The 14,432-nt window shown below is 44.5% G+C and overlaps 1 protein-coding gene across 24 annotated transcripts; it reads left to right on the top strand.

Annotated features, from left to right (window-relative positions):
- Positions 1-315: 315 nt before the first annotated feature.
- On the top strand, positions 316-6,208 carry LOC109766373 (putative nucleolar protein 5-3). 24 transcript variants are annotated; one of them, XR_012201971.1, is made up of 11 exons: positions 316-864; positions 1,081-1,353; positions 1,484-1,596; positions 1,719-1,803; positions 2,527-2,677; positions 3,653-3,757; positions 3,870-3,910; positions 4,635-4,726; positions 4,872-4,966; positions 5,291-5,368; positions 5,803-6,208. XR_012201971.1 is itself a non-coding variant. In XM_073508099.1 (7 exons), the coding sequence occupies exons 3-7, from the start codon at positions 3,674-3,676 to the stop codon at positions 5,845-5,847; spliced, it is 282 nt and encodes a 93-aa protein (XP_073364200.1). In that variant the 5' UTR covers positions 2,416-2,677; positions 3,473-3,563; positions 3,653-3,673; the 3' UTR covers positions 5,848-6,208. The 24 variants fall into 24 exon arrangements, 5 of the variants coding, with proteins under 5 accessions (XP_073364198.1, XP_073364199.1, XP_073364200.1 ...); XR_012201966.1 differs by having other exon boundaries at positions 4,635-4,785; XR_012201968.1 differs by lacking the exon at positions 5,291-5,368 and adding an exon at positions 3,473-3,563.
- The last annotated feature ends 8,224 nt before the right edge of the window (positions 6,209-14,432 follow it).

Raw genomic sequence — 14,432 nt, 5'->3', positions numbered from 1 at the left:
AAACAACGCTAGATTACCCGCCGATCCAGCGCCCTCGCGGTTTCAAAATCATCCTGCACGCACGATTAGCCTTGCTGGCTGCGGTAACATCGACCTGGTAAACATCCCGCCGCTGGTTATTCTGTACGGCGCGTGTTCGGCCCAGGAGCAGCTCTTAGGCCATGCTTGCACGTGGGGTAGCCTCGCAGCGACACGGTCGGTGCGTGCTTCTGTCGATGAAAAGCAGGGGCGGGTTGGTCGTGGGCTGTGGCCAATCGATCGTGGGTTGTCAGGGCATTTTTTGTTTTTTTTTTAGGGAAGGGCATTTTTTACCGTGTGGTGGATTGGCCAACCCTATCCACCAATCCCCCGTCCGCCTCCCTCCTCCCCTGCTCGCTCGCCCGGTCGCCGCCACTCACGGCGATGAGCGGCAAGGCCGCGTCCACGAGAGAGCCGATGGGCCATTGCAGTCGCCGCCGGGTGCGGCTGCCTCCTCTCCCCTTCCCGTCCCCCGGTTTCTTCCGCCGCCGCCGCCGCTCTCCACTGGACGGCGAGCTTCACCCCTCCCCTCCCCTCCCCCACACGAATATCCACCTCCTGCCCCCATCCTTCGCGTCCGAGAAGCCGTGGCCGTCCCTTCGTCGAGGGAACGGCCTGCCGGATCCGGTGTCCCCGTTCCATGTCGGCCACCGTCCTCTTACCACCCGCCTCCCGCTTCCCGACCCATCCCCGTCTCTCGGCGCGGCGCAGGCGGGACCTGGCTGTTCAAGTGTCCATTGACGGCGGCGAGCCCGAGCCGGCGAGGTAGATCTTACCGGTGGACTGCGGGTCGTCGACGCGTTGCCTCGGGCACAGACGCAGCCGCAGCAGAGGATGGCCACCGAGGTATGCCCTCCTCTCCATCCTCCCCTTTGTTGTTATATATTCTCCAAGATTGGAACTTGATGACCATGCCGCTCACCTCATGGTTTGGTTGCCAAGTACGTACGTACACATATACTTGGCCGGCCATGGGTGCTTGCTGTGTTGCCTTCTGCAAGCATTTGTTTTTCCACTAGATGGGCAATGAAAATTCCTTCTGTTGATCGATGCTATCTGTAGTTGTGTAGGTTGAAACAAACGTCAATGGCTGTTGAGTCTACCTCTACCCGTGGCACTGTTGTCACCCTGATTGACACATTTTTCTGAAACTTGAATTGTTTCTCATACCTGACGCTGACGGTCACTAGAGAAACATTGGGATTTCACTCTGTCGACAGTCTAGACAACCAACACCTTATACCTGACTGACTACATCAATCTCTTGTTAAATACATAGGGGAGAAATATTGCAATTTATGGTGAGACTCCTGATGGTTTGGAGGATGACGGCAGGTTTTTTATTTTTCTTCAACTTTGTGACCCCTTCTTACATTTGATCTTGTCTTGATGTTTTTGAATTTCATTTCGATTTGGCGCTTTTGCTGGTGATATAACTTTGTCGTCGTGTGCGCGCGTGTGGCAGCCTGGAGCAGGAGCGTTTACTCGCTGTGCCTATGGTAGTGGCGGCGGTGATGGCGCGTATGGTAGTGGCGGCGGTCAGGACGTGCCCTCGGCGATCTCGACATCCAAGTCAAGGTAAGGAGCCCTGTGGTGTTTCTCCTCCTACCTCAAGATCCCATCTTGCTCGTGCGCCTCCTTCCGCATCAATCTAATCCCCTAGGTCCTTCTCACCCCTCACGCCCTCGTGACCTTGCCAGGATTGGCGGCGCAAGAACGATGGCACTGCACGGGATCGAGCCAGAGGAATGTGATCCATCCTGTCAAGATCGATTTCTGCGTGCGGTAAGGATTTGCGTGCTCTTCCACTGGATTGATTTCATGTTCTTCTTGTTTTGTTTTCGTTTGTAGGATTGCTGATGCTAATTTGTTGCTCCGTCTTCTGCTGTGCGTTTACTCACTGTGTTTGTTTCTTTACAAGGAAAACCTCAGTATGTGGATATCACATTCAGTTGCATTGACACGGGAAACAAATTGAAAAGGCAATTAGATATCTTTTCTCATTGAACGGGTCTGTAATTAGATATCATGAGCTGGGAGGAAACAAATCCAGTTAACTAGATATCTTTTTTCATTGAACGGGTCTGTAATTAGATATCATGTGCTGTGAAGAAGCAAATCCAGTAAAACAAATAATTACTCAATATCTCAGAGCTGTGAATTGACTGTCTGGGAAGTGAATTTACTGGCTGTGATATTGAGTCATTATTTTCCTTTTTCCCATGCTTTTGACCTTCTCATAGTGGAGTATGGTCACAGCTGGTTCCTTGATGTACCATTGACATGTCTAGACTATGAACTCATTCTTTTACCAGCTCTGAGATTTTACATAGTGATGACTCATGATTAAGATTATTATTGTGAAAAAGAACTTGCTTCATGTTATTATGTACAGTGGTACAACCTTCACATAAGAAGCTCCACACTAGAGGCAAGGTCCATCTCTTCCAACAATCTTAGCCAGCCCGGTTTACTTGTTTTGATATGATTTTTTTTATGAAATTACAGGGTCTGACGAAACACCATCAAGAGATAGCTGAATGTTTCAACCGAAGGGGTGTGTCTTTAATTTTCCTTTTAAGAAGAAAGAAAACTTTTGCAGCAAAATACCAGGAAACTAAATGGAACTCATAAAGCTCAGGAGCATCATGGAGGCCAGGTTCACCTTTTTTTCTTTTCTTGGTCATACTCACAGCCCAGGGTGTGATAAATTTCATCAAGGAAAATAATGACTCAATATCACAGCCAGCCAATTCACTTCATGCTAGATTTACAATTTAGTTGATACAAAAAGGCAATACTGTTTATTTACGACCTGATACTAGCAGGTTAACCCATTTTATTCGGCTTATGAGCAGTATCAGTACACTATGAAATAAATGAAACATTATGTGTTTTTCTAGCAGACCCGAAATAACAAACTTAGTGAAGATCCTAAAAGCAACAATGGAATGATTTGTAAGGAAATCTAACCAAACAAACAAACATAACCAAACTTGTCTCATTTTATAGCATTTAGATAATGTACAACATTTTACAATTGGTATTGTACAACTATTTATTGGGTAGGGGGTAGGTTAGCGTGAAAACAACATATGTTGCTTTCGTTTATATTACAATTTATTTGATTCACAGAACCGTGGTAGTGACATGATTTTGGCAGGAGAAAGGAGGATTATCATTTCTAGAGGTTGAATTTTTTCTTTTGGTGAATTGCAAATGCTAAATTCTGTTACCATGAATTAGAAATTATAATACTCTAGCTATCCAGTGTTAGAGGATTATCCTTTAACATTTCTACTGAATATCAAATATCAGTTAGGGCTTACCATTCTACATTTCTACTGAATATCAAATATCAATTAGTACTTATCGCATAAAATAAATTAGTATTTACCATTCTACGTTTCTCCTGAATATTAGTATCACAAGTTTATACTAATTTTCCAACCAGGGGAACTCCAGTTCCGAAAGTTTTATACTCACCGGTGAGCTATTCCCAGTAGAAATTACTGGATAGGAGCAAAATTGTTTTTCAAGATCATGTTAGTATTTTTTTTATAATAGAGCCATAGGCTACACCAAACAAATTGGATTGTTTTGATTTCGTTGTGTGGTTGTGCTTGCGATCCAGGTGAGTTGAGCTGCGGCTTGGATGGGGATGTTGGTGCTGTTCAAGAGGCCTGCTGGGCTCGCCCTTTTCAAGGTTCTGAACCAGGGCAAGCTCGACAAGGTCGAGGTGAGTGCTCGCCGCCACCTCAGCTCTTGGTGTGGTTTGTATTACTTGCGTTTAATTTGATCTCTGCCTGTTTCATGGACCGACCGAACTTTGTGTTCATCTTTGTTTGTAGGATCTATGGAAGGAGTTCACGACTCGGGCTCGACGAGAAAGGTTTGTGCTTCATCTTTTTTTTATGGCAAAATAACTTCTCTTTCTGAAACAATCAGTACTTCATATATCTATCACATTATAATAGACTAAGTCAACAAAAGCCCTTTTATTTGAATGAACAAGAATCCGTTGTGTGCTGCTGAGCTATGTGCCCCTTTTCCAAACATGGCGCCCGGGTCTCCGATCCGTGTCGCCGCAGGTAAGACCCGCGCCGCTGCATCCAGTGTGTCCGTATGATTCCAATGAATTAGCTCTATCCAATTTTACACTGTAATGCGCTTGATGTTTGTGTTTGTTCCAGATTTACAAAGAGAAGCCTCGGTCAATACTCGAGTGCTATATGTTTTTTTTTCTTTGTTGGCCTCCAGCTATTTGTATTTTAAGAATCATTCTGAACCTGGGGTTCAGAGCAGTAAAAAAAGATGATTTTGTTTGCAATTTTTGCTCTGTCTATAATGGAGATGCCTTTTTTCACAAGTAGTTTATACCATGTCATATTTTAATTTTTGTGGTTTTCTGTATTCTTTAAGATATATATATTTGCTTGAGTGCATAACTTAGCAATTGAGCTTTTACAAATGTTCTCATCTTTTATGGAGTAAAGTTTACTGACATAGCTCGTGCTCTGAAAAAAGTAGAAGTGTGATTTTGTTTGACCAAGTACACGGACCCTGTAGGCCTTCTGTAAATCTTCTATGTGCGCTGATTAACATCTTCTGAATAGGCCGAGTTGTCATGGATGATAATGAAGCTACAGTACCCCTAATCTGAATTTGCACATTGATCTTCGCTTCTTCAGTGCGTCCTATAAAAAAGGTACCCAGCAAGAGGACAGCTATGGTGATCAATGATGTATAGTTCTACATATGATGAAGGTTTCTTTTGCATGATAATTATTTTTCAACAGAACTTTAATGTTTTAAGTATTTGAACTACACATGTTGCTGATCGTACACTGCAGTGAAATTCATTTGCAAGTTGGAGTGTACTGTTCTTTGCCACAGGCCTCCGCAACACATAGTCGTCTTCCTCTTCCCTTCCAATTCACCTCCTCTTGTGAGACTTCCAATCTCTTGCTCTACCTTTCCTCCTGCTCCTTCTATGTATTTTTGTTTGTATGGTTTTACTCCGTGGTGCTTGCATATCCATTTGTCAGAAAGTATATAGCTAATTGTCGTGTCCCGTTATTGTGTGATGATATTCCTGCCAATGGTGTGAACTAGCATATGATGAAAACTACATCCCGATGAAACAAATTTACAAGATATAGTTTCAGAATTTAGTTGGTTTGTGTCTAACAATATAACCGTCATGTTAAATATGTTGCAAGTATTCACAAGACAACCTTGTAGTGAGGTAATTTCACCATGCATTTTGTAGATGACTCAGTGATGTCATCTTACCATCTTGGCTATGGTCTGGAGATCTTGGGTATCTCGCTGATGTCATCTATCCCGGGTATCTCTCTCACCCAATATTGATACTACTAAACTTAAACTATCCTTTGTAAAATTCTGTGAACTTGAATGGGAATGTTAATATCCTGATAAACAAGTTTCACTCACACACTGATTGGCAAAACAAAAAATTGGTCGGCATAAATGGATGTGGACACTTAGAATCAGATAGTGTGTAGGCTTTGGTTAGGAATATGCATCAAACTATATATTATCCTGTCCGTATAAATAACCCAATCCACGTTTGTTGTATCATACACTTTCCGAATTTAAACAACTACATGCTTATGGAAGCATGTTGACAAGGTAATGGCAGTCTATCCAATTATCCATCGTGATGTGCTAAATCTATAGGTTAGACCGATATAAATACACACAGATGTTTAACACGTTTATTTAGGACCTTTAGATAATTTTTTGCGATTTTTGTCTCAGGTTGGTGAAATTACAACAAATCTGGAGTTGTTGCTTTCATGCTGATGAGGGGTGCAGAACTAACTTAAGGATGTGTCGTTGTCTCTGCAAAGGGAGTTTTTGCTTGGTGCGTCACTTCCTATTCGGAGATGCAACGTCGTGTTTGCCCGGGTAGGTTTTTACCTTTCATATGGTCATTGCTGCCTCATGCTTTTCTCAGAGAGGGTTTTATCTGTACTGCCGTCTCTCCTCTTCATAGTGCTGCTATGCCTATTGCCACTCGACGGCTTTTTTCTCTATTTCTTTTTTGCTTTCTTTGCGCATGGTCGTGTTCTTGCCCCGGCCATCTTAGTTGCTTGGCTACTTTGGCCTGGTTGTATGGATGTTTGCTTTATAAATAAAGCGGGGTGAAAGCCTATTTTGAGAAGGTTTTATCTGTAGCCTGCAACCTTTGAGCATTCTTAACTACACTGATTTGTATGGCGATAACCAAGTAACGATGTAACATTACTGGCAGGCGGTAGGAAATTAGCTTTCTTTGTCGAGAAGCTTGAGATCTGATTTTATGTCCTGTCAGATTGTCCTGTTCATCTTCCGTATGTTTTGCAGATAATTCAGGAGCAGCTAACATTCCTTGTTTTGCTGACAGTATGTGTGGGTGTGAAAATGTGTATGGTTTTATGTTCTGATATACACACAACCAGTAAGATGTGTCCTTTGTTTTCAGGCTCAGTTGTGTGTTTCCTATGCCTCTCTTATGCTCATTGTTACCATGTGATTAGTTCAGACTATATAATGCTATGTATGAACGTACCTAAATATTTTCCCTTATGCTTCAAGATTTTATGATTGATCTCTAAATATTCTTACTTGCACGGTTTGAATGCTTGGTTCACTCTTGCCCTTTGTGCCATCGGCGCAATGGGTCATCTAGCATGAACAAAGGGCAAGCATATGCTTGAAACAACCGCCATCTATCTATCATCAATCCCATTTTGTGTTTACATATTTTAATGCACACTCTTTCAATACTTAGCTTTCACTCGGCCTTTGCGCCATGGGCGCAACGGGTCATCTAGTGACTACAAACACTAGAGCGAGCCGAAGGTGTGCCACCATCATCGCCACTCCCTTGCTAGAGCCGGGCAAACCTTGTAGTAAACAGTCGGGAAGTCGTCGTGCTAAGGCCCCGTAGAACCACTGCACCATAGCAGCAACCATCGCCGTTGAAGAAAGTCGTAGATTGGAAGAATTAAACCTGTAAACACATAAATAAAGACGAATGAAGATCGGATCAAACAGATCAACTGAAGACTAGCACCGGCGGCGGAGGCACACCTCCACACGCCCTCTGATGATGTTAGACGCACAATCAGGACGAGGATAGAACGTGGGAGACACTATTCCTATCGAGGGACATCGCCGTCGCCACACAACTAAAACCATGACGCTGAACCTAACAAGAATGAGAACGGGGTCCCTCCAATCGGCGGGGGGCTGAGGTCCTCAACAACTCCATGGCTAAAGGTATGCTCTAACTGTCCATCCACAATCGTAGAATTCTCTGTTGTTTGATACAATAGAATCTGGTACCCCAGGGATGTAATAAATTTTGTGATAATAAGCTTACTCAAAGGCAACATTATGCTTTAAAATAAAGAAGCAAGTTTTTTTAGGGGAAAATAAAAGCTAGTGAGAGTTGCTGTGTGTTTAAGCTAAATGGGCCTTTGGTGCTGTCCTGGTCGCCTTCAAGGCCCTAGTACTCACGCGGCCCATCTGCATCCCCGAAATGTCGAGGTACTACGACGGCCCGCTATTGGCAGGAGAACATTTTGCACGCTATTGGCCCGAAATGTCGAGGTTTATATCTCACAGTTAAAATAAGAATGCAGATGGAAAAAAATAATGTCTATTATATGAGGAGAATACGAAAATGGAACAAAAGCGTAGTTCTGAAGTGATAATTGTTGTGCATACCAAGGCTGAAGAGCTAAACCATAAAATAGTAGTTCCGCCAAATGGCTTTGATGTGTTAGTGAGTGGATGGGATATTGCGCGTTTATGAATCCATGCTCAGTTCAGTTATATAAGCACGTGACCATTTCCTGAGACCTGGTGGTGCTGTTCTCCCGGATACTGCAACAACTGTAAGTTTTTTTTAACAATGCCTGCATGTGTTATTTGTCTTTGTTTTCTGCATTTGGTAACTTTTTCCCTCTGTCCATAGCTTGGTGCTGGTTTCGGGAGAGGTGGAACGAGCTTGCCATTTTGGGAAAATGTGTATGGCTTTGATATGTCATCTATTGGGAAAGAAGTAACAGAGAGTTCAGCTCGGTTTCCTGTTGTTGATATTTTTCGAAAAGAGGCGTTTATTACTTAAAAGATTTAAGTATTACACCCGGCCTCTGCATAACTAAGATGCACACAGCTAAATAAGGTCCTCTCACACACACAAAAAAAGACGAAATACAAAGAAACTTAGAGTCTGTGAAACACCTAAAGCGGAGGGGGCCCAATCCTAAGATCATTCTGCCACCCATGTTGGGTAAAAGTATCCCTTGCTGTATCCTTCAATCGTGTACACACCTCCGTAAAAAGGTCTTGGTTCTCCACACGTTATAGAGAGGACCATAAACGAAGAGTCCCGGTACATCTGTAGATAACCTGCAACAGAGACGTACTTTTATATTTAAAAACCTTATCATTTCTATATAGCCAAAGCGATAATGGCAAGCGCTCCCACCCTGAGAAGAGTTCTACTTGTGATCAATCCCATGCAACCAATTGCCAAATACATTACCAACATTACAGGGAGGATACAAGCCAGAAGCTATTTGGATGACTGACCATATAGAACGAGCTAATTTGCATTGGAAGAATAAATGTTTTATTGTCTCCTCATGGTGACAAAAGACACATTGCGGACTTCCATGCCAATTCCTCTTAATAAGGTTATCTTTAGTAAGAATGACTCCGCGACGAAGATACCATGCAATGATTTTATTCTTAAGTGGTATCTTCATCTTCCAGATCTTCTTATTATTATCAACTGGCACATCAGACTGGATTAACGCTCTATACATAGACTCCGCTGAGAATTGTCCATTCCCATGGAGGTTCCATCGGAATACATCAGACCCATGTGACAATTGCACCGTGGATAACCGCTGAAGCAGAATGTTCCACGATTGTAGTCTGGGTCCAATTAAATCTCTTCTGAACGTCACATTCGGCGAAAATGATTCCATCACCGTGGCGATAGTATCACCCTTGTGGCGCACAATGTTGTATAGAGCCGGATATTGTTCCCGGAGTGTGGCATTTCCTAGCCACTTGTCCTCCCAGAATCTAATTTCCGAGCCGTCCTTAATCAAGAAGGATCCATAGCAGAAGAAATATTTTTTCATAGCCATTAGACCCGCCCAAAAGTGGGAATCCCCAGGCTTCCAATATATTTGGGATACCGCCTTGGAACCCACATATTTCCTTCTTAGAAGGGTTTGCCATACACCATCTTCCGTTAGTAATTTAAACAACAATTTGCCGAGGAGGGCCCTATTCTTAACCTCAAGGTCATGAATGCCCAACCCGCCTTGGTCTTTGGGATGGCACACCACACTCCATTTAGCCAGCGGATATTTTTTCCTCTCGCTATCTCCTTGCCAAAAGAATCTTGATCGGAAGTAATCCAATGTAAAACTCCTTTCGGCAACTGAAAGAAGGAAATCATATATAGTACCATATTACTTAGTACTGAATTTATGAGGACCAATCTTCCACCCAGAGACAACAGTTTACCTTTCCAACTACTAAGTCTTTTTTGCAGTCTCTCCTCGACGTGTTTCCATTCAGCATTTGTGAGTCTCCGATAAATGTATCGGTATCCCCAAATATGTGATAGGAAATTGGCCCAACCCGCATCCGAATAGTTCAGCGTACAGGTGGGCCTCGTCTTGAGCCTCGCCAAAGCAAAACAATTCACTTTTATGAAAATCGATCTTAAGACCCGAGAGTTGCTCGAATGCTGATAAAATCAGTTTCAGATTTCTCGCTTTCTCGAGGTCATGATCCATGAAGAGAATCGTATCATCGGCATATTGAAGTATAGAGAGACCACCATCAACTAGATGATTTACTACCCCATCAATTTGGCCATCAACCTTGGCACGCTCAATCATGACCGCTAGCATATCCGCCACTATATTGAATAGCATGGGCGATACCGAGTCACCTTGTCGCAATCCCTTCTTCGTTTGGAAATAGTGTCCAACATCATCATTGACCTTAATGGCAACACTACCTCCAGAAACGAAGGTATGTATCATAGCGCGCCACTCTGCGGAGAATCCTTTCATTCTGAGAGACTGTTGAAGAAAGGGCCACTTGACTTTGTCATAAGCCTTTTCAAAGTCTATTTTGAGTATCACCCCATTCAACTTTTTCCGGTGTAATTCATGGACTGTTTCATGAAGGATAACAACTCCATCTAGGATGTGTCTGCCTTGCATAAAAGCTGTCTGTGAAGGCCGAACCACATGTTCAGCAACCGAATTTAGCCTAATAGTCGCAACCTTTGTGAATATTTTAAAACTAACATTAAGGAGGCAAATAGGTCTATATTGTTGTATCCTTTCAGCCTCATTAACCTTAGGTAATAAAATAATCTCACCGAAGTTTAAGCGAAACAATTCTAGTTGGCCAGCATGTAGGTCGCTAAACAAAAGTAGGAGATCCTGTTTGATGACTTCCCAGAAGTTCTGATAGAACTCAGCGGGAAAACCATCCGGACCCGGGGCTTTGTTATGCTCCATGAGGAAAACCGCCTTTCTAACTTCCTCCTCGGAGTATGGGGCTGTTAGAAGGCTGTTTTCCTCATCGGAGACCTGGGGGATGTCATCTGTTCGGGACTCATCCATCGTGAAGTTTTCTTCCTCTGGCGCTCCGAACAGATTTTTTATAATAATTAGTGATATATGATTTAAGTTGCTCATGCCCCTCAATCGTGCCCTCATCCTGTTGTAGGGAATGAATAATTTTCTTCCGGTGTCTGCCATTGGCGACTCCATGGAAATATCTAGTATTCGAATCACCTTTCAGGATAAATTGAGAGTTAGAATGTTGGTACCATTTGAGTTCCTCTTCACGCAACATGCTAGCTATATGTGCATTCGAATGATTCTTGATCTCGATTTCATGCTCAGATAAAGGTCTAACCTCTGCCAAAGCTTCTAATTCATCAATGATAGATGAAAGACGAAGCTTTTCCTTTTTGAGGATGCCCACCGTATGCCTAGCCCAACCACCAAGGAATTTACGTAATGCACGCATTTTGTTATTCCATGTGTGTATTGGGGTACGCCCGGCTACTGGTTTCTCCCACACCTCCTTAACCATGTCATGGAAGCCATCCCGAAGCAACCACCCAAGTTCAAACTTGAACTTGCGTCTATGTTGTGGTCGTGGCAACCCAGTAGTTAGGAGAATGGGTGCGTGGTCTGATATAGCCTCGATACGAGGTAGAGCACGAACAAACACCATAGAAAATTTAGATTCCCAGTCGGTATCCATTAAGACGCGATCTAGTTTCTCACATGTCGGCTTGGGAAGACTGTTCACCCAAGTGAATTGTCTTCCAATCATGGAAACCTCTCGCAGATCTAGACTGTCGATGACAGCATTGAAAAGAAAAGGCCAATGATTATCAAACCTACCGCGGCTTTTCTCATTTGGAAATCGAAGCAAATTGAAATCCCCACCTATAAGAATGGGATAGGGATTATCTTTCGCCAGATTAACCAATTCACGGAGAAAATCGGCCTTGAACTCATCCTGGATTGCCCCATACACGGCGACGAGGGTCCATGTGAAGTTGTCGGCCTTGTTGCGAATATGGAGTTTAACGTGAAACTCACCATCCGAACTAGTCAACACATCCATAGTCCCTGTATTTACGCCAAGTAAAATGCCCCCAGAACGACCTCTAGGCGGTCGTGAAACCCAAGTAAAGTCTATCCCGCCAGAAAGACGGTTAAGAAGACTTCCTGAGAAATCACGTCTCCCCGTTTCAGAGATAGCCAAAAAATCTAAATTGTATTCTCTATTACATTCCGCAATGAATAAATGTTTAGCCAAGTCACGAAGACCTCTGCTATTAAAAAACATTCCATTCATGAGAAAACAATAGGAGATTTAGAACACTTCGCCCTCTTATGGGACTTACTATCTTTTTTCAAATGTGCGGTCTTTGATTTACGTCCGGATGCTGTAAGCTCAATCAATGAACTGAGCCCGGGTTCATCTAGACCCACGTCCAAAACCGCTCCTACTAAATGAGAGAGTAGCTGATCATCTGATGTGGCATGCAACTCCTCCTCATCAGTATGGGAGGCATAAGACTTGCTAGAAACACGTGGAGTAACTTTTAATCGGTCATATTCCAAATGTTTCAAAGCGTTAGTCGAAAAAGAAATATCCTTATCATTCTTTCCAATACTAACACCCACATTATGCAACTTAGAAACAATGGCAGTATCAGAAAAGGCTAAAAATGATTTGGATGACGACGTAATACCTTGGTTGTCGAGGTTGTGCGCTGCTTTACGCCGCATAGCCTTGGCCAAGGAGTCCTCATCAGTGTCCGCAGAACCGTCGTCGGCAACCATATGCCGACAACTTCGACGTGTAGGAGTCACCCCCAGTTGTGGTGGCGACGTCGGCTCTGCCGCCGGAGGACGGGAAGATGGTGAAGTAGCAACCCCCTCCCCGATAGTCTCAACCGCCGGCTCTGGCGACGAGGCCGCCATCAGAAGCGTGTCACGGACCGACGTTGCCTCGGACGATGGTTGTTGCATGTGCGTGGCTGCCAATGGAGGGGGTGGCCGTGGTGTAGAAATCCCCTCTCCAACAGTAACCGTCGAAGACGTTAATGTCGGTGTCGTAGCGATCATTGTAGAAGGGGCCGTCGTCGTCGAAGAAGAGGCCCTGCCCGGCTCCAGCAGTTCGTGAACAGGAACGATCGTGTCGGAGACGCAGCATCCCAGGTCTGGCCCCTCCAAACCACCTGCCGTGTTCGCCACCTGAACATTTGTCGGTTGGGCGGGGGCAACCTGCGTGCTGACCAGCTGCTCGGTGGGCTGTAGCGGCCCCAAACCCAGTGCATGCATGTGGGACGGCTGAGAGCTGGCCAGCTGCTCGATCGGCCGGAATGGCACCGGACCTGGTGCATGCATGTGATTCGGGTGGACATGCACGTCCTTTCTTGTGCCCATCAACTTGTACTGCATGGTTGGCTTCCGTCCAGTTGCATGCATGTTTGTCCGATCCTCCGATTCCTGAAGAGAATGCACGGGCGGCCTATCATTTTCCAGCACCGGCGAATGAATGACCTCCGCCGGAGTCTCGTGATGCTGCACCTCCGACGATCGTTCAAGACACCCACGCAATGGTGAGTTAGCTCTCATATTCGCCACTAGCTGAATGCCTCGAGGAGTTTGCGGGTTTTGGTTAAAAGGAGTCACAGCCATCATTACATAGCCAGTACTCGACGTCTTGGAGGAGACCGCGCTACCGAGGCCATGTCCTTGAACATGTGACACATGAATATCATTAGTAGGTGTAGAACCGGATGGCGCCGGGTTAGAGGAAAGACCGGCTTGCTCTGAGGCATCCACCTCGTCGTCCTTCTCCTTCCCAATGTTATCATCATCAGTATCATCTCCCTTACGTTTCCAAATAAATGGAGTAAAATCCGGATCCGGAACATAGCCCGCTGGTTCTCTCCTGAATGTGAATGCATAGCCCTTGAGTTTAACCACCACATCCTTGGAAATAAAAGACCCAACATCATATTTCTCCTTCAACAAAATCTGAGTATTTATCATGGCTACCAGAATGCGAATCACTCCACGTTGTCTCAGACTGAAGAGATCAACGTCAATGGTTTTGCCCATTAAGGAGCCTACCGCCCACAAGCCCCAAAAATGACGAAGAGTGTGTGGGACACCCTCAACATGGAGCCAAAGCTGTTTGAGTTCCATCTTGTGCGGGATCTCCTGAGACTTCCATGCAGAAATTGTGATCTGAGCATTAACCGATGGCACTTTCATCTTAATACCATCAACCCTGTCCAAATCCACGAAAGAAGGAAAGCTAACTAGATATGCATCCTCCCTGCGTGGTATTGCCTCCCACTTCCATTGCGTCTAAACCGGACATATCCTTGCGATCTGACTCTCAATAATAGAAGCAGGTACCATAATACCGCTAACCTGAACGCAAGCAATAGGAGACCGAGCTGGTGCCAAGTGATCTTTGACAACACAATCTGGCAACTGGGCAAAGTAAGTCTCCTCCGCACCAACTCCCGAGACAAAAGCATTGGGCTTAGGAAGTTTAAGAACTGGACATTGCAACGTCGGGTGAGCAATGTTGTCGCAAATATAACAGTAGTGCTGAACCTTGCAATCCTTCGTTGCGTGCGTGTCAACCGCACACTTGCAACAGCGTACTCCTTTTTTAGCTTTGCCTTTGGTCGTGGAAGTATCTCCCTGCACAATAGGCACAGAAGCAATCGGGGTTGGTATATCCACGGAAGGACCTTGGGCCTGCCCCTGCAGCATCTGTGGCAACTGTGATTGCTGTGACATCTGCAC

The sequence above is a fragment of the Aegilops tauschii genome, chromosome 2 (genome assembly GCF_002575655.3).
Source record: "Aegilops tauschii subsp. strangulata cultivar AL8/78 chromosome 2, Aet v6.0, whole genome shotgun sequence".
NCBI lineage: Eukaryota > Viridiplantae > Streptophyta > Magnoliopsida > Poales > Poaceae > Aegilops > Aegilops tauschii.
The sequence above is the reverse complement of the archived record's forward strand: the minus strand, read 5'-3'. Positions and strand labels throughout refer to the sequence as shown.

Bases quoted from the DNA above. Each gene is read 5' to 3' on its own strand.
- LOC109766373 (XM_073508097.1), top strand. The intron at 1,354-1,483 runs GTTTTTTATTTT...CGCGTGTGGCAG, and splicing joins GGTTTGGAGGATGACGGCAG to CCTGGAGCAGGAGCGTTTAC. The intron at 1,597-1,718 runs GTAAGGAGCCCT...TGACCTTGCCAG, and splicing joins ATCTCGACATCCAAGTCAAG to GATTGGCGGCGCAAGAACGA.